The sequence below is a fragment of the Cuculus canorus genome, chromosome 13, assembly GCF_017976375.1.
Source record: "Cuculus canorus isolate bCucCan1 chromosome 13, bCucCan1.pri, whole genome shotgun sequence".
Lineage (NCBI taxonomy): Eukaryota > Metazoa > Chordata > Aves > Cuculiformes > Cuculidae > Cuculus > Cuculus canorus.
The window spans coordinates 8,058,516-8,078,973 of NC_071413.1; the positions used below are offsets into that span (position 1 = coordinate 8,058,516).

General features: G+C 35.9%; 1 protein-coding gene across 2 annotated transcripts in view; it reads right to left on the bottom strand.

Moving 5' to 3' along the window:
• The window catches only part of CDH13 (cadherin 13), a 478,464-nt gene that overhangs the window by 189,635 nt on the left and 268,371 nt on the right, over nucleotides 1–20,458 (bottom strand). For both annotated transcript variants that reach the window (XM_009561054.2, XM_009561053.2), the window contains exon 6: nucleotides 15,340–15,484. In XM_009561054.2, coding sequence (XP_009559349.1) covers nucleotides 15,340–15,484 — 145 coding nt within the window. The remainder of the gene's footprint in view (nucleotides 1–15,339; nucleotides 15,485–20,458) is intronic.

Below are 20,458 nucleotides of genomic sequence, written 5' to 3' on the forward strand. Positions count from 1 at the left end.
TAACAAAATTCCTTGCACATATTTATAAGAAAGCCTAAATTTGTACCCTTTAAGGAACAAATTAAACAAACTAAACTTAAAAAATACATCTTCTGGGTTTTGCAGTTGAGTATATACAGCATATGTGATGCAAAAGAGAACAAGAGGCACTGTAAGGCAAAACGTTTTCAGTTTCTGACTTACACACATTTAAATCTCTGCCCTCATAGCTCAGAAGCACTTTGACTATTCCTCCACAAGGATCATGACAGAAGAAATGCAGAGAGATGAGGAAACATGATGTTCTAGGAGGTATGAGGCGTCTCAGATTTGCTACAGCTGAGGGAAGAAAAGATACTACACAGAGATCAGAAGGAAGCCACAAACCAAAGCCTGCTTGGAATGACACAAACATAGCAACCATAAGAGGTCCCATCAACTCCTCTGCACAGCTATCAGTATTTCAAGCATTCAAGTAATAGTCTCTCCACGGCTTTGGTGAGTGGACAGTATAAGGGAGAGTGTATTTTTTAATTTTCACATTTTATTATCTTCAGGAAAAATAATACCATCAAAAAAATAACTTTTTTTCCCCAACCTTCTTTCCTTAAACAGTTATTTTCAACTGGCAAGATTTTCAATTGCAAAAATGAGGAGAAACAAAGGAGTCTCCACCTCAAAAAAAGATTGTACCCCTTCCTTTTATGCACTAATGAAAACGAAGCCCACTGACTTAACAGCAAACTGACATATCCCACCAGGAAAACTGTCAAGAGAAGACTTTAAGGAACAACCAATAGCAATCGGAACAATCAATAGCAATCGGAACAACCAATAGCAATCGGAACAACCACGTCTACTACCAAAACTCTACTGAGCAGCTGTATTCTACTGTTTCTCACACTCTGAAGGTCTGTCCGAGAGGTCTGGGGGAAAACTGTGCTTTAGTACAAACTTAAGAAAACAAAACGAACTAAGCAGATATCTATGAACAAATCTGTAGAAAGTTTTACCGGAGCACAAGTCTTTGCTTCTTAGCATCAAGTAATTAAAATTCTTGGCAGCAGCACACATTCCTGGCTTGCCAATAGCCCACTTTCATGCAGCCTATTTTTGTTTAGAAAAAAAAACTTCAGAAAATCCTGAATATTAAACCTTTCTTCAAGCTATAATGATCATGGAGATTAGCTCTGATCAGCAGTTTTAGGCCATATGTAAATTTGGTATCCCTAGGCAGAGTAGCAAACCATGAAATACCCTGCTTTTTCCCCCTTCGGCTAGCAGTAATAAAGAGATTGCTCTACAGACCCTCATTAATATTGGCCCACATCATCTACTTAGCATTCAACAAGTTGTACTTCCTGGACCATGTCAGGGACTAGCCTACAGCTAAGGTATACCAGATTTGCAAGAGAAAACATAATTTAAGCACTGAAATCAGCTACAATAACAAAGAAACCTCTACCTAATTTGGTTTCTCTTAATTAATGTTTTTTTTTTTAATGTTTTCTACTTCTTTGGCTGCTGCAGTCCAAGCAAATTTAATAGTATTGAAACAGCCTCACTCCTTCCCGTCCACAGAGACATGTTTATGAAAATGCTAAAATACATAAGCTAAGGAACATATTTTTTTTCTGTACTCTAGCTCACATTGTTTAAAACCCTCAGGACAGACCAAAGTAATACAAGGATGTACCAGTCATGAGAAAATATCGCATCGCTTTTTATGCAACAGTATATTTAATACAGAGCTGTGGTGGGAATTAACAGATTTCTTCTTACAACCTGTACAGTACAGCATCTCTCCCTGGATGGGATCTGAGGAAACGAATCTTGTCTTTATCAGAAAATTTGATTTAGCTTCACTTAGGAAAGAAATACCTACGTTCAGCAGCAAATCATACAGAACAAAGGTTCCTTGTGAAACGGTTACCAAATTGTAGTTTATGGCTGGAAGTGGTACAATCAGAAGTTCTGAATGCCTCTGTGAAGGGGTTTCTCTGAGCATAGCATGGACTTACCTGCTCACACGGGAGTGTGTGCTAATAATAGTGTAACTCTGTAAGTGCGGCTTAAAACAATACAGCAACTGAGAAAAACTTCCCAGCTATGAGTAAGTACTTGAAAAGGAACTGACAGGCAAATTTTAATTTAGGAACCAGGAAGAGGGAAAAAACTTAAAGATTTTCTTGAAGGATCCTTCAGTTTGAAGAAATAAAGAAGAAGAAAAAAAAGATTAAAAAAAATTAGTTAAAACTTTATTCAGTAGCAATGAAGCCTGAAGTTGATAATTTCAGCTGCCTTGGATACAGGTGTAGCAATGAGAAAATAAGAGCTCAAAAGATGGATAAACTGTATTATCTTAACTAGCAAAGGCAAACATTCAAAATATGAAATTGAAAAGCAAAAGCTACACTACTATCTTTTTTCCCTGGTTAAGAAAACACGATCAAATTTTCAATTCTTTTATTCTTATTTAGTAAGCCTGCAGCACATACCAAGGCTGCTGGAAGTGTAACCTCCCAAAATTAAACTGCCAAATAAGCAAGATTAGAACAAGCCCAAGAGGCATGTCTATCTTTTTGTCTTATAATTATTTTGAGTACTGTAGATTTTTGTTAACAGAAACTATGATAGAGTTCAGCTTAAAATCAAGAAGGCAAAACTGTTTAAATTAGAAAAACAAGAAGTCTGCAGAACAGTGCTTGAAAGTCTGTCAGAACAGTAATGTATGCAATTTCATGATCCATTACACTTAACAAATGCCCATGTGCCTCTCTTCCCTCTGCTTACCATAGCTATGGCCCTTCATTGCTACAGCTGAGAACTGAGCTTCTCCGCCAAGTTCTAACCAGAACCAGGGACCTCTTATTGCATCTGCACAAAAGAACAAGAACGGCACTGCCCATCCTCTTTTTGTTAAATCTCTCACACACTTTGCTTTCTAAACTATTTCTTTTACTACCATCATATAGGCTGCTCCTACACGACAGTAATGACTGACAGTAACAAAATCCATGTATTCATAGCTACAGCACAGGCATTTCACTATCTCATTCTTTTGGTACTATTTTTCTTAGTACCCATTTTCAGTACACAATGGGGGACAATGTGACTGAGAGCGGCCCTGAGCAAAGGACTTGGGGTGCTGGTCAGTGAGAAGCTCAACATGAGCTGGCAATGCGCACTCACAGCCCAGAAGGCCAACTGTATCCTGGGCTGCATCAAAAGAAGCGTGGCCAGCAGGGCGAGGGAAGCGATTCTGCCCCTCTATTCCTCTCTTGTGAGACCTCATCTGGAATACTGTGTCCAGTTCTGGAATCTTCAACATAAGAAGGATATGGAGCTGTTGGAACAGGTCCAGAGGAGAGCTACAGAGATGATTGTAGGGCTGGAGCACCTTCCCTACGAGGACAGGCTGAGAGAATTGGGGTTGTTCAGCCTGGAGGAGGCTCAGAGGAGATCTTATAGTGACCTTCCAGTACCTGGAGAGGGGCTATTCATAAAGGCTTGTGGGGGTAGGACCAGGAGGAATGGGTATAAAATGGAGAGGGGCAGATTTAGACTGGACATTAGGAAGAATTTCTTCACCATGAGGGTGGTGAGGCCCTGGCACAGGTTGCCCAGGGAGCCTGTGGCTGCCCCATCCCTGGAGGTGTTCAAGGCCAGGTTGGATGGGCCTTGGGCAGCCTGAGCCAGTGGGATGTCCCTGCCCATGGCAGGGGGGTTGGAATTAGTTGATCTTTAAAGTCCCTTCCAACCCAAACTATACTATGATACTATTTATATTTTTTTATTTGTTTATATGGCTACTCATTCAATATCTGGCCAATCTTAATTACCAGAAAGTCTAATAGTGTTTTAAGGGTATGAGCTCTTTCTCTCCAACTGGATTTGTCTAAACAGTCCTCAAAATTATTCATGTAACTATTGCAGAATATTCACAGATGAAAACCTTAAACCACTTTTAAACCACTAAATAAGTAGCTGTTCATACTAGCATTATTGCATCTGGGTACAATGTAGATCCTGGATAAAAAGTGTCTGGAAATCATTCTTCCGGCTTAAAACAATGAGCTGATATCTCTTAGTGGAAGAAATCAAAGTAAGTTCAATTGAAACTGATCATCAGGATGTTTCCTCCTTTTACATTCGCCCAGGCTTCATTGCAGGGCTTGGTCAAAACCAGCCCAATCCTGCAAACATATACAATTCTTCTGACCGTAGCACTTACATAGCCTGTGGGAGTAAGAGCCTATTCTTGCATATAGAAAGGAACTCTACATTGTTTAATAGTTTGATTTGCTCCTATATGCCACAGTATTAGTTTTATTTTAATATCATGCAACTGCTGTGATTGCATTTTTATAATTGGTGCTCTACCCCAGAGGAGAACTTTTTGAAGAGTGAAAAAGTGCTGCCTCAGTGCTGAATCAGAGAATTTACTGAGAATGTTTTGAGTAGCAGTACTTAGCTATGAAGCTTTCCAGAAAAGGTGCTACAGGTGCTGAACAATTAAAACCACAAGATCAGTGACATAAATTAATGGCTCATGCAATATAATATAAAAGAAAATTAAGGTAGTGAATTAAATTTTGAAAGAAAAGTCCTGGACAGAATCCAGCTAAGATGCAGATGTCCTTCTGGAATTTGTATATGTTCTATCAACAGATCCAGACCTACATTATCTCCTTACTCTGAATCAAAGGGGTGGTGATGTAGCAAGAGTGATTTTTGCTACTCTAGATAGTAATGATTGCAAATTTTGTCTCCAAAGGCTTGGATTTGTAGTACACGGGGTTTTAGCAATAATAAGCCTGCATGAATTTCATTGACATCCCTAAACCCACTGATTTCACAACAGGCCAATCTCAGCTTACGGAAAGAATTGTCACTTAACAGGAAAGCACAAAGAAATCTTTAAATAATACTCCCTTGAAATTAAGTGTTTCAGATGCCTCACAAACTTCTTGGATACACCACAGGAGCGCAGGGTTGATGGCAAGAAATAACTTTTAAAAAAATATCTCTTTAAAAATTAGAAACTGGTTTAAAGGAAGATACTGTATTTGTAATCGCCAGGAGTAAAAATGAATCATTGTTCGACGGAATTTTTTTAATCACGCATCATGGAATTCAGATTGTAAAACCACACTGAGACACTGGCAATGTTTTCAAAGCCCAAAGGAGCTGTACAGCGCTACAGATGACAGACTACAGCTTAGAGCAACAAATCAATGCATCTTCATTTGAGAAAAGAAAAAAAAAAAGGTTTGACCAACTGAATTTGTAAGGTTGAAAGGTTTTTTTGTTAGTTTTGTTTTGGTTTGGGTTTTATGCCCAATCTGAGAAAAAACATTTTTTCTTGCCTCCCTCTGAGAGACCAAGTACAACCTGCCCTTTTGCAGCCTAAAGCAGCGAGGCCAAGAAATACTCTTTGCCCATGTACTTAATAAAATTACACTCTTGAGCAGGCTGGAAGAAAATACATAACGTATTCATTGAAGGAGTAATCGTAGACCCCACGTACCACAAAGTTTTTCATTAACTAAAGTAGCTTCGTCTTAAGGAATGCTTCTCAGTTCAAAACTGTGTTGAAAATAAACTTCCCTTCCAAGGTTCCTAACAATGCCTTTGATAATTAAAATGAGAATATATTAAAAGCAGAATGTGCTCTTAACTTCTAAAGAGAACACTGTATTCTGCTTTTCTCTTAGAGCTTCCACAGTGGAAACTGATATATTTCGCCCAGTAATGTCCATCTTGTTTTATTGTTGTGCTACATCACAATGTTTGCATGCAAATATTGCTACAGAGGCTTATTTTATTCAAAATTGCAGTTTTTTGTAACATTCCTATTTCTTACAAAAAAAAATTTAAATACTTATATTACTCTTAAGATCATATTTCACCAACACTGGATTTTAGAATAGAATGCTGTATAAGTTACACTGTGAAAGAGCAGATTTGGAGCAGGGACAGAACTGTCCAAGAAAACATACATTATCTTCACCAATGTAATTCTTAGCACAAACACGGTACTATCTATTTTTAAAATACCTTGCAAGTCTAATAAGTAACGACACTGTAAAAATAATTTAAACACTGTGAAGGTAAAATAAATTTTGATTCAAAAATTAAAATTAGTAAATAATTCGATTAAAACATTTCATTTGTTGTACAAAACTGCAAACTGGAAACTGAGGTCATGTAGTTTCCACCTGAAAACTGGAATAGCTCTTAATTTCTGGTTTTCCTTTCCACTGGAAAAACACCATAAAAATATTTTTCCATTAAGTTTTGTCTGCATTTGTGGGAGACAAAGGCATAATACAACTATTTGTTAGATAATACAGTCAAAGGATTTTTTTTAAACTTGAACTACATAAAATCTAGTCCCAAGACTCTAATATTCCAGTTTGATGAAAATCAGAAGTTCATATATTAATGGTATGAAAATAGAGACGCTCAGAATCTCCCAGGCCACAAAGAGCAAGAAATTATATTGTCCCTGAATAACAGCATATTTGTTTTCTATATGGAGAATACACGCATTGTAAATAAATGAAAAGAACGTTCCTCTGAGAAGATGTAAGACCCTGGTCGCTATTTTTTGTTCTCAACTATTCACTATGAAAGAAGGCATGTCATTCTTTCATACTAATATTAGATGATGATGATGATAATTATCAAATAAAACCATTATTTTTATCATTAAAATCCATGAAAGTTAGTAAGAGGAAAACAACTATGTATCAAATATTTCATTAGTTACATAAGAAAAGTGAGATTATCAATCATTAATTTTTTTACCCTTAACAGTTTCATACATTCACTGCTGAAAAAAACGTGGAAGTTGACTGTTACAAACTGAAAGGGAGATTATACCTATTCCTGAAAGCTATTTGGCGTGTAGATTCTAAACCTTGATCTACTGACATAGCCAGTTAGTTTAAAAATAGAGTAGTGAGAGAATATTGTGGCAACAGCTACGCATCAGTGCATATCATACATTGTCTTTTGACTTATTTATTAAGATGAGACTTTACTTTAGAATATACTAATGTTTTTTTAGCCATAAGACACCTTCAGAGTAATACTCTCTGTTTTGGCCAACACAACAGTCATCACTTATTAAACCTCAAAGAAATTAAACTGATTCATAAAATAACAAAGGAAATTAAAACTCAAATTCTTGACTGTTAAGTGAGACTTCAAGGTTATACTGTTGTTATTGGTGTTGTTTGGGTTTTTTTTACATTTAGAGTGTCATAAAATAGTCTTAGAACCACATACAAATTGTTGCATATCCTTTTGATAACAATTTTGAGAATGATAACCCTGTTTTACTTACGTACCCTTCAATCATAATACTGATGAGCTACACTTGTATTCCAAAAAATTACTGCCTTGAATACGTATCTGTTAATATTTTCTTAGACACATATTTAAAAGACATTTCTACTGGGAATTTCCAACACACACCAGCAAAAGATGGATGGAGAGCAAGAAAAACATACCACTGTGAGATTTCGCCTTCAACCTACCACATTTATTATATCTCATTTATTATAACTCAGTCGTGCATTCCTTGCATATCTTATATACCAGCTGACAACAACCACTCTCCTCCATACCCTGCAAGATACCCAATAATAAGCTTTTCAGCTTTTACAGAATATTCTTGGGGTACAAATTTTTAAAATATTTTCTTTCTTATTTTCAAGCATGTTAGTCGTGATCACTAACACAACTTGATTTCTAAAAATAAACATCATTTCCCATTTATTTTGATGGACAGACATAGAAAGCTGCTACACAGAAATATGCTTGCACTTAGCACAAATATGTGTGAAAGTAAATAGGTGCATGCAAAGGTAGACATTTTCTCCACTTAAAAGATGTAATCTGGAAAATGAAATCAAGGAGTTACATTTTCTAAAAATTTTGCCAAACGTTAACTAAAGTGAAGCATTTTGAATATTTCTATAAAGGAAAAAACACATTGGACTATTAAGAGTAGAGTGCCTATCATTATTTCTTCGGTTTACTTTTCACTTTTGAGTCATTCATACTACGATTTCTTTTCCATAAGCAGTTGCCCTCAGTCTTCTAAATGTACAACTATCCTTTGACTTCTTGGGACTACAGACCACAATTTAACCCCAAACACTATATTTAATGGCAAAAGAGAACCTGTGAGTACATGAAATATTTGTTTTTTAAAGAAAGGGGGGAGAAAAAAGTGTGAAGAATAATTTGAACCCATAATTTAAAATTAATATCTTTTTTTCTCCCTTTTTTTTTTTAAAAGACACCACCTATCCAGTAATATCTTTCAAATAGTATTGGGAGAAATATTCCAGTTAACCTGAAAGGGGAATAAATAGTCCTGCCATTCTGCAATGATGAGGTTTTATTCAACAATGTATTTCTTTCACAGTACGGACCTGCCTATTGACTGATCCTGGTATCGCACGCTAAGGCAAACAAATCCTGCACTGACAATTTATAGGCTTTGTACCCTTTAGCACTTGAAGTAGTGACCACACCATAGCGTTACTGTCAGGGGAAATGATGTCCTATTGTTATAATACCTGGTCACACAACTCCAGGATTTACGTCCAGCTGAGCAAGAGGACAAGGAAGAGGGTGGAGGGCTTCAACTGTTGTATCTGCTGCCATCAGTCTCTAAATCATATAGTAAATTTATGACACATGATCCCAAGTTGTGAGGATTTATCACCCTTTTCATGCACTTTAAAGGACTTGAATAAAATATAGCGGTGTGGATGCTGACAGTCCACTGACTCGAAGCACAACGTGCAGTGCAGCCTGCAAGGCTGCTGGGCTGGCAAATAGGGGATGGGAAGGCAATTCCCAGGAATGCTGATATAGAAGTATATCAACACAAACTGAGGTTTTATAACACTAATAAAGCTTATCAAGAGGGCTGCATCCTCCTCCTCCTCTGCAGTATACCACACAGTGATGCATTTTTTCAGATAAGGTATTCCTGGCACTATAGTATCTTTCAATTAATTGATTATATGGTTGAGATGGTCTAATATGTCTAAAAGGCTTAAGCCTTGAAAACCCGTCCTTTCCTGAGAGGGCAGAAGCAGATGCATAAAACAGGTGCAAAAGCCCAGGTGCAAAGCCACTGGTAAATTTATTAACATATAAAATTCTCTTTGCAAAGAATTACATATTGAATTCCACAAACTCACTTGAGACCTTGTGTTTCAGTAGCCAGCAAGGACACCAGCATTTTTTGAAATATTTATTTGTTCTTTAATTAAGAAACAGGCTTATTTTTATTTAATGAACCTGGGCTGCAAAGTAAAAGAAGCCAAAACAGCTCAACGTTGTTGCTTTCACCTCTCTTTGAGTGAAAGTATGAGTACTTTACTCCATGAAACGTCCAAGGTAGAGGGGACAGTAATGCCTTTATAAACTTTAACGTTAGGCATTATTGCTGATCTGGCCATAAGTAATTTTTGTGTGTAAGTACAGAAAAGTAGATGAAAACTCATTTCAGCAGGAGGGACACTGAGCAACTGAATCAACTGTGTAGTAAAAAGGAGAAAGTCAAAGGGAATTTTTCTGTTTGGGGCTGAGAAAGGAGGTGGTTCATCAATTCTAGTCCTCATAAACAGGCCACTAATTATGACCTGTGCACCTAAGATGATTGGGAGTCTTTTCCGAGTCTAACCTATTTCTGCTGAAAATCAAGAATAATTGAACCCTGGAGTGAACTGCAGACTCCTGCTTCCAGACGCTCATATCACGTACTCGGTTTGAATGAACTGCAAATTGCTGCTCATGAGATTATTTTAATTTGTTAAAATATGCTGGTTTAACCACACTCGCATGGCTGGGCACCTATTAATTACTGGGTAACACTTTAATGGGCTGTTCCTCTTAACTTCTTCGAAGAAACATAGGCAGATTAGACTGGATGTACACCTTTATACTCCATAATATGATACATGATTAATAAATATATATCTTTTCTCTCATCATTCACATACAAGGTAACTAGAGCATACCAGGATCCCTAGGGCTTACTAAAGGATAAATATTTGTGTATCTTTATATTTTAATCTCTCTGTAATATATACATATCACATATATAAAATAGATATGTATAAAAATACACATATATACATAGCACAAAATACTAATATTCATGTACAGTTATATTTTATCCCACCCAGATCTGAGAACAAATTCCGACTGAGATATACAAAGCAGTTGTGCATAATTAACCAACTGGCTTCTGTTTGGCTTCTATGTTAAAATTAAAATATTGACATTACAGATGTTTCTACCAGTTGACATCCGTTACACTTACAGGCTAGATTGCAAAAAAAACCCACAAAACCTTCAAGGCAGCAAGTACGTTTTTGCTGAAATGCAGATAATTAATCCTAAGAAAAGTTTGCTGAAAGTTTGTCATCAACAATTTTTAAAGTATGCATAAAACTGCGCATATTAATACATAGAAGATCATAAAAACTGCTGTGCTGAGTTATGCCCAGAGTTAAATATCCAGTCTCCAGCAGTGGAGGACTAGGGAAAAAGCATGCAAAAAAAGGCTTGTATATCAAAATACATACATATTCTTTTGTTTCCTTTGACTTCCTCGACCACAGCCTCATTAAGGACTATTATGTTGAATAACCAAGTCACTTATGAATTTTTCTCCCTGGATTTATCAAATTCCTTCAATCAATTTATACTTTTGTTTTCCACAGCAGCTCATAGCAAGAGCTTTCATAATTAAATGTGTGACGTTTGACATTTTATACCTCCTTTAAAATCAAAGCATTGCTGTAATAGACATTGCTCTGAATAAAAAGCTCAGGTTCAAACATTTAATTTTCAGATATTTTTGAGGATGATTTACTGGAACATTTCAGCTTTCCAGCTCAGATCTATACATACTTCTAAACTTTCTACTGCCGAGATATAAAAAAAAAAAAAAAAAAAAATTTACAATGAAATAATTAGTTTGGCCATTACATACCTTTAACAGCCAACAGGCAGACACTGAAAATGAACTGATAGGTCTTCAAAAACTCATAAAGCACCATCATAAGCATAATGAGCACTTAAATTTTCAACAACACCTTTAGTCAGAGCTCCGGTTTAGATACAGGGTGTACGGCTAAAACGTAACTTTGAGAGTTGCTTATTTGTTTCTTTATCAACAGAGAGAACAAATAAAAAAAAATTGAGATGAAAATTTCTTTGGCTTAGCTTGAGAGAAAAGACGTATTTTAGATCATCCCAGTTTAATAAATACAAGATGGGAAAGAAACTTTCCTCAGGGTTAGCGAATCATGCCCACCCAATTGGGACCAAGACAGGGCTGAGCAGGCAGGCTATTAAAGATTTAATTTATGATGTGTTTGAGGCTCTGATAATTAAAATTCACAACAAAGTGCAATATTTTACTTTCTAGTATTAGGATGCATCAATATTCCAATACTATACAAAGCACATCTACAACACATATTTAAGCTTCCATCATAGGAAAATTAAACTGTTGTTTCTTTTTTTCCTTGCTGAACCTAGTGGTAATATTTATTTTCTTAAACTGAATACCCCAAAGAGTTCATCATAATTCTCTCATTACAAGAAATGTATAAGGAATTCATTAGTATTTAGTTCTCCTTACACATCATAAGCAGGAAACTATTTCTGCTACTGTCGCAAACTCATTTTTAACTTGTTTAAGACCATCATTAGTGACAGTAGTAGTTCAAGCATGTGTCTTTACTTTAAAAGTACATTTGATGCCCATCAAAATGTACCTCTTTGTTTTGATTACATTTTTTCTGCAATTCTCGCTCCAATATTTCATATTGTATTCTCATTATGGTCATGAACTCTATCTACACTCAGGCTGTTTTCCAAGTGTTTGCCCCAGACTACTTGGCTTAGGAAGCTTTTTGCTTGATGAAATAGTTCTACACAATTGTTACATTCCACTAAACCGATGGCAGATTTTCTGTGTGAAACTCTCTAAAACTTTGTCAATCTCTCCATCAGACTTCGAGTAAAATTCAGCTCAGTAAGAATCATCACCACAATAAATATGTGCAAACCCACATCCAGCTTCTCACCCAGATCATCAACCAATGCTTAGTGCTTTCTCTAGAGATGTGTTAACATTAACACCGTTTTGGTTTTCACACTACTTAGGATGTGATATCCTGAACTAGCCCTACAATTTAATTTTCCAGGAAGTTCTAACCTTCTTGTTGTTGTTAGCTTAAGTATAGAAAAACCTTTTTCTCACAAGTTGTTCTTCATAAAAAGCCACAATCTTTAGAAACAGTTTTAATTTCTCTGTATCACAGGCACGGAGTACTACGCAGGGCTTAACTATCAAGAATACTTACTACTTCAGACCCTTCCTTATATTTCATCCGGTCTTATTAGTTATTATTTTACAACACTGAATAAGCCTTTAGGCTATTCTTCTTAATTCCATTTCCTCTCTAAATGTCTTCTAACACCCTTATATTTCTAACGATTATTTATAGATATGGATCAGTCCTGGTTTGGGGCTTCTTGGCTGCAAAGCAATATATTCAGGCTGTTATGAATCATGGGAAAAAGCTATTTTTTTTACATTTATTTCTTGAGCAATTCCCCCAACCACTGCAGCTAAGATTTTTACCCCAATGGGCTTGCAGCATATTGTTATAAGTCGCAATGTCAAACGTGCTTAAAATAATTTCTGTTAAATGCCTCCAGCAAGTGAGGTGAGATGGCTGCCAAGTTCATTCAACCAGCCTTCATTTTCCAACCTTTAAGAAATGAGATACCCAAATGTTTCTGTCTGCCTATGTAATCCATAAGATTAGAGTCACTCTCATTAATATACTGAGGTAAGTTTGCAGCAGGACATAGATTCTCATCTCTGGAACTGGCAATAAGATAGACCAGATTCCTATGTGAAATAAACTGGGTCATAACTTAGAAAACAAAACCACAAGAAATCAGCAACATAGGTAACATAAAACCTATTGAAGTCAGTACAAAAATTGCCAAAGGTGTCGCTGAATCAAGTGCAACAATTATTTTCCTGGTATATGTATAGTGAATTCAATCTCATACAGAAATTACAGACTTTATAAATAATAAATAAACCACACTATGTCTCTACTGCCTTTGAGGTTGGTTTTTTTCTATAGAAAAAAACAAATAGCCTCCAAGTTTGCAGTTTCTCCAGGAAAAGACCTCCTAAGAGAAATCCGAAAAGGTCTATGGCCACTTTAAGCATACTTTTGTTAGAATTAGCCTCTAGCCTATATCCAGGAATAAATCAATTTTCCATGAAAACAGCTAATTAACTGTAACTAAGTACATCACGAAATCTCTCCAGGAAAGATGTATCAGGAAAAAAATATGTGACTATATCCCTTACCATTCACATATTTTTATCATTAATTATAATCTGTGGCAAGAATTAGCCTGAAATTGAGATGGGTATTTACTCACATAATGCATATATACAAGTTTATATACTCAGTAATTATGCCCAGGTATTTGTCTCTCTCAAAATTATGGCACACAAATCATAGATGTCCAAATAATCAGTGGTGTATACTTTGAGTTTAAAATCTCACGTACAACAAAAGGTGAATACACAGAAAATGTATTAAAATACCACCAAAATACATCCTCACTGGGACTATGCACAAAAGATTCTTTAATTATCTGTAGACAGATCCAATAAATAAATAAATCACACACTAGCTATGTGTTTTCTTTTGTTTTCTTGAACTTGTCACTATTTATGGCAGAGATAGGGGGATCCTTTAAAGGGGCTCTGCACTACATTTCACTTTAAGTTTTGTGTCCTTCCCTAGTTAAGAAAAACTTTAACCTCCAAGTCATTAAGGAAAAAAAATCATTTTGGAAAACAATAAAAAGCTGGAACATGTGTCTTGCAGAAACATCGAGGAAGTGTAATGCAGACATTCACTTGAACATTAATATATTTAAAATTTTTAAACTTACTCTCTCCAAGGTTTATTTATCAGTAAATCTCTGACATTTCTAATGAACAATAGACACTGCGTAAGTGCAATTTTAGAGTCAGTAAAGTGGAAAGCCGCTAGAAAATTCCACTGGATTTGAGACTGCAGGAATCACCACCCCGTAGGAAAACAAACAGGAAATCAGCAATGAATAACTTAAAGGGACATAATAATATCACTTCAATCCCTTAACAAGGCCTCAAAACCCCTCAGGCAAAGTTCCAATATATCTATATGTTCTTCTACATTATTATATATCTCTTATCAATGAAGTATTGGGATCCATGGACATTTACACTTTGACCCAACGATCATGAAAACAGACCTAAGGTAACTGTATTAACACTATTTATTTTTTCAGCAGAAGACTGTTTCCATGAATGCGTCTGATTCAGAGCTTGAATGAGGATAAAGGTGGCTTGATAGGAAATAATGTTACGCATATAATGCAAAGCATTTCTTTTGGAGCTTCAAAAAAGAAATACAACGATACAATTTTGATATAATGAGGAATCAGGAACCATACAAGCAAACACACGCATATAAACATTTCTATCAAGCTGTGCAGTGGAATTATTGATTGGGAGCAGCAAGACAGCACAATCTGATGAATAATTTTAAGATACAGGCCGTAAAATTTGAAGAAATATGGAAAACATATGTAAACAACATGATATATTTGTTGACTGGATGCCATCCACATAGAGAACTACAGCAAAATCTAGCAAACTCTGATTCTACAGTTTCACTTCTGCACAAAATAACTTTGCAAGTATTGGTGTTCTTGACACCTGGAAAATGAGGTTATGAAGTTCAATGGGATGAATACCTCAGGGAAAGAGGGAGAGGATGAGAAAAATATGATAAAAATTATTCAAAATTCAACTAAAAAAGACAACCAAAATGCCAAATGCTACATGGATAAATGCCAAAGTGCAGCAAGCGAAAATGGATGAAAGCAATTACACAAAAATTCACTGGAAGTCGGACTCAGAAACATGTCTACTGAATCAGAAGCATAAATCAATATAAGGAATGAAAAAAAAAACCCAAACAGAAAAGAAAGGATAGTTTATAGATGAGCAAAAATAGGGAAATGCCAGTTTGAAAAAAAAAAAAACCCAACAAAAGCATAGCAGAAAAAACAGTCCTAGTATAGAGTTCGAGTAAAGAAAGAGCATAGCTGATAACAGTTAAATATTGTCTCATAGCCTAGAATTAACAGTCAAAGCTAAACACTAAATACTATTTAGGAAAGGCATGTGGTGAATAAGGGGTGTAAACTTCTGCATGGGCTTACCTGTAGGGGATCCCTCCATGACATGACCCACATACGGTCCTTCTTTGAACATGGGCCTGTTATCGTTTTGATCAATAACGGAAATATCCAGGCGGACGGGACCATCAATGGTTTTCCCATTTATATCTGTCACCTCAACTTCAAGCTGTATGAGCAAAAAGAGAGGAGTAAATTCATTAATTCACTATCACAGTGAGCAAAGAGCAAGAAAAAAATAGCTCAGAACAGCATTGTAGTAACCAGACCCTGCCAGAGATACCACTTGCAGCCTATTCTTTTGGATAAGACTCGGAGCAGATTTTCAGTCTAAGCAAAAGAGAAAGACAGATGTACAGTCGAATCTAGATACTGCTTGGCAGCTTGAAAAGAGCATATTCCCTGAAGAATTAAACGATGAGCGTAAGAAAAAAAGGACACCCTTTAAATTTGATATCAATCATGAGAATATTTGATTATAATTTGTTTCTTTACTTTTTTCAAGCACATTTATAGCAGGCATACACGGAACTACCACAATATAACTGATGTATCTACTAATGCTTAGTAAAAAGCCTTTTTTCTGTTTAAAAGAAGGCAAGAATACATTAGACATTAAATGTATTTTCTCAGTGATGATCACATAAAGTATTATGTTAGGTAATTTTGACAGTTCTTCAGCTTTTCTAATAAGGTATGGAAGAAGAGAACAATATATGCAGTCTTATATAAGTATGCCCATTTACATCCCAAAGTATAGAATCACATGTTGAACAGAAAGCCAATATATGTAGCTGAAGATCTGTTTGGACTTCCTTTACTTCTAAAACCTTGAAAGAAAGATCATACTGTATATCTCAACCCTCTAATCCACTTCCAACGGAAAGTCAAAATGAGTTACCACAACTTAATCAGACGTTAGGGCAAACCATGACAAACAGATAGCAGAAAAGGTCAATTTAAATTGCAACTTCATGTTGCAGCTGCAGTTCTCTTTCCTCACTAAGATGTCAGTAAAACACAGCAATAAACGTATCAGAGACACAGCTTTTATTTTTACCTACCGTACCCGTCCTAAGACTCAACTCTTTAATGGAATTAAGCCAGCCAGAAAATGAACCTGAGCACAGATGTTAATACCACTTTCTTCTAGTCTTTCCCCGAGAAAGCGGTAGCAGCAGGAGATCGAAGACTCTGAGCATTTTGTTTATTCTGTTAATTTATTCTTCATTGCCATGTCTTATACCTCCAAGTTATTTATAAACTAGTGATAAATTCTACCCTGGAAGAATTAGGTTAGAATTCTAATTCCTTCTTAAAATGGATGGCTTATTATCACATCTTTCTGTATTTTGTTATGCTTATAAATACATTCCCCTTATATAGTGCAGTGTGTTGGGTGTGAGTAGGAGTATTTATGAGTAAACTACCTGCTCACATACACCACTTGCAAATAGTGTCACAGTCCATTTTAATATCTACTCACTGCTTATCTTCACTTCTCTAGCAATTATTCTTGCAAGCATTTCCCAAGTCTTATTTTTTACTAACAGCTTAAAAGTGAACAAATATTTTGATGTGAAGACTCATGTGGCATTGGCACAGTCAAAGTTTTATGGAAGCATGAGTCCCTTCAGTTTCCAGACCTTACTTAAATCTGTTCTCTAAAGTCGATGTAACAAACTTAGGATTGTGTATGACGTGATAGAGACTAGAAAGAAAAACGCAGTCTTATTACTGAACTACATTAAAGCTAGATATGGTCATAGATAGAGTTGGAAACTGCTGACAAAAAAGATTTATCTTAGTAAAAGTTGACTCATCAAAACTATGTTAATTGCTTTGGGAAATGGAAGAATAGCAATATTTCTCTGTGAAATTCCAGCATATTCAGTTTCAAATTCAAGATAATTTGCTGTTAATCTGTATCTTGCTCTTTGGAAAGAACAAAGCGTTTGCTAAATTTAAAAAAAGTACTTTATCAAAATTGTAAGTCATATAAAGCAAAGGCTGGTCTAACCCTAGGCCTTTTTTCCCAGGCTCACACAGGTTAAAGAAGACTATACGAGATTCTTATTAAAGACAGATAGATTTACTTTATCATTGCCAAGTTCACTGCTTCTAATACCAGCTGGCCCAAAAAGTTGGCATGACAAGTCCATAGGAATGGATACCTCATCTCAGCTTTATTTTATTAAGATGACAGAGAACTTTATTTTATCAGTCTCTGTACAATAAATTCCAGGCTTATGCTAAGCCTAATGGGTTAACTCACCAGCTTCTTTTCAAACCACTCTTCCACAATGTTTTCCAAATAAAAGCTTGCAGCGCTGAAAGTATGATCACCTATCTTTACATGAGTAGTTTGTGAAAGAATCTGCCTTGCATCTTATCTCGACCAAGCAAAAACACTGCACAAAGAACTCTATATAGACACATTGCCCACAAAATGAGAAAACAAAAAGCACAGATGCAACAAAACAGCAACAGAAGTATATTGTTACTTAAAAAAAACAACACATACAAGAGAAAGAAGCATTCAAGTAAATGACAATATTGGCACAAAAAAAGAAATTACTTTGAATGGGCTGTAAATAAGACCAGGTGGAAAATTAGATTTGCGGCTAACTATCAGAAGAGTGAGATTTCAGTCTTTCATTAAAGAAGAAAGGCAGGAAAGCCTATCTAGTTTTAATGTAAAACTTGACTGATGTATGAAAGATACTGCATTCTTTCTTTTGATATCAAGAAATAGTAATTGAACATTCAGCAAGTAAGTTACTACTTGATTGTAACAACATAACTCTAAGGAAGAGCGGTAAGCACAAAGATAGATTTGGGCAAATTGACCAAAAAAAAAAAACACATCTGCAGAGCTCTGTAGCTATTTATTATGCATAAACCTCATGGGATTGACCATGTTTTCAATGTTCCAACTTAAAAGTTATGGAACTATATTCATAATAATGAAGCTGATAATCTAACCAACCATATTTTCAGGAACATTTGAGGCTAAATCCCAATTTCATTTTTGACAAAATTAAAAAGTAAACGACAAAGGGTAGCCAAGCATTTATGAGAACTGTTGTACCTCGCAACACAAGTTTGTGACAGGATACAAATCAGACTTTGGCTTCTAATATAGCTGAGAAACACTGATAAAATTATCACAACAATAAAACAGGGAAAAGCAATATAAAATTGAAATCTTCAGGCAGTAGTAGATTTTAGCCTGTCTGCCTAGACAAACTCTTATTCAAGCCTCTCCCTTCTCAAAAGGGACTTCTTGACTTCCCATCCAATTTCCTTCACCGTATCTAAAGTGAGGATCTTTCTCATCACCCCAAGTACAATGATTTGACCAGAAGTTTAGTAAGCTTATTTAAAGCTGCGCAAACCTGCTTTAACCAATCTGCTTTATTTTATATAGTCTTGATTGCCTTCCTGTCTGCAGCCAGCAACAACATTTACAGGAAAAGATAACCAGTCTCACCCTTACCATTACTTAAAGTAATTTCAAAGGTTTCTCTTCACAGAACAGTTGTTTTCATTCATTTATTGCTTTTGGTGAAACAATTCTGGATAACCACCTTCCTTCTCTGCATATAGATGCGTATTTTTACTTTGCAGCCAGTCAGCCAATGGTCCACACAAAATTACATAATAAATTTAAAGTTTTTCATAAACCTGTAATATCTTTTAGTACTTAATTATCTTCAAAGTTTAATACAGGTTCTTTAGTGTTTAACTGCCTTCTAATTTTAATTTCCAGTTCACAGCTGATAAGAATGTTTCTCCCAGAATTCCTCCAGTTGTTTCAACAGATGGAGTTGTTTCTACACGTTCCTCGTACCCAGCTTCACCCAGCAAAAATAAAATAAATACAATCAGTCATTTCCTCTGGGTGAAACCACCAGATTGCCAGAGAGAGAGGGTCTCTGTGGTGTCCACACTGGGTCTCCATACCCAGATGTCAGCAGTGGGGACCACAAAGTCTGCTGTGAGGTGAAGCCAGGGCTGCCCATGCCAGTTCCAGCCAACTCTTGATGGTTTTAGGCAGCCCCACCACGAGGCACCGCTGAGCCCTCAGCAACACTGGTGGAGCCTCCGGAATACCACGTGTAACAAAGGGCAAAACGAGGGAGTTTTGTCTTCATCTTGACCCGTGAGCTTTTCATCCCATTGCTCTGCACAACCCCCCCAATCCCATAAGGACAACCCACTGTGGCAGACGAGTAAAATCTGACCCGAACAGAGGAAAAGTGCACCATCCTGGCATGGCACTGCACCATTACTACCGTACCACTGCCTGATCCTATCTCAGATATTATCAGGTGTCTATAGGTACAGACCGCTGCTGGCTTTATTTATTCCTAGCTTGACTAGAATTATTATTGAGAACACTCATTGGGTTTATCTATCTTCATTTCCTAAGTGTGTATTGACAGTAAAGAAAGGCAACAGGTTTAACAGATCTTTCATATAGGCAATTTCCTGGCAAGAGAATAAAACATTTGGCCACCTCGAGGTCATAAAAAATAGTAAAAAAATTATCTTTACAGTGGAAAGTTTTATTAAAAATTTGATGCAATTACTTAAAACAACTCAGAGAAGATAATAATTCAGTCATGAAGAAATTAATTGCAATTAAATTTTCCTGCTATTAAGAATATGAATAAAATATTAGCAAATCTTTATATGGTACAAGAAGAGATGGAGAGAGAGGATCTAAAAGTTATAATACACTGCTTCTAATAGATATCAATAATTTTATCTCTAACTGCTTGATGATAGGGTATCGATTATCTCAGCAAGGTTCTATAGATGATGGAAAAAATTGGTGCAATTACCTACAATGGGATAATTTAGTCTCACATTCATAGTTAGAGTCTAGGTGGGAAGAGACTAATTAGCCATTCTAAGTACTCCTATGAGCATCTTAAAAAAAATAGATTGATTCCCTAAAAAATATACAATTTATTACTCTAATTGTATTGGATTTTTATGTAGCAATAGTCACATAATCTTTTGTTAATGCACCAATTTGCAATATCTCCATGAGTGAAATTTAAGCGGTTCCAGTCTAAAAGGATCTTGCAGCATGAAGATAATGAATATCTCCTTTCAGTTAATGTTCAGTACA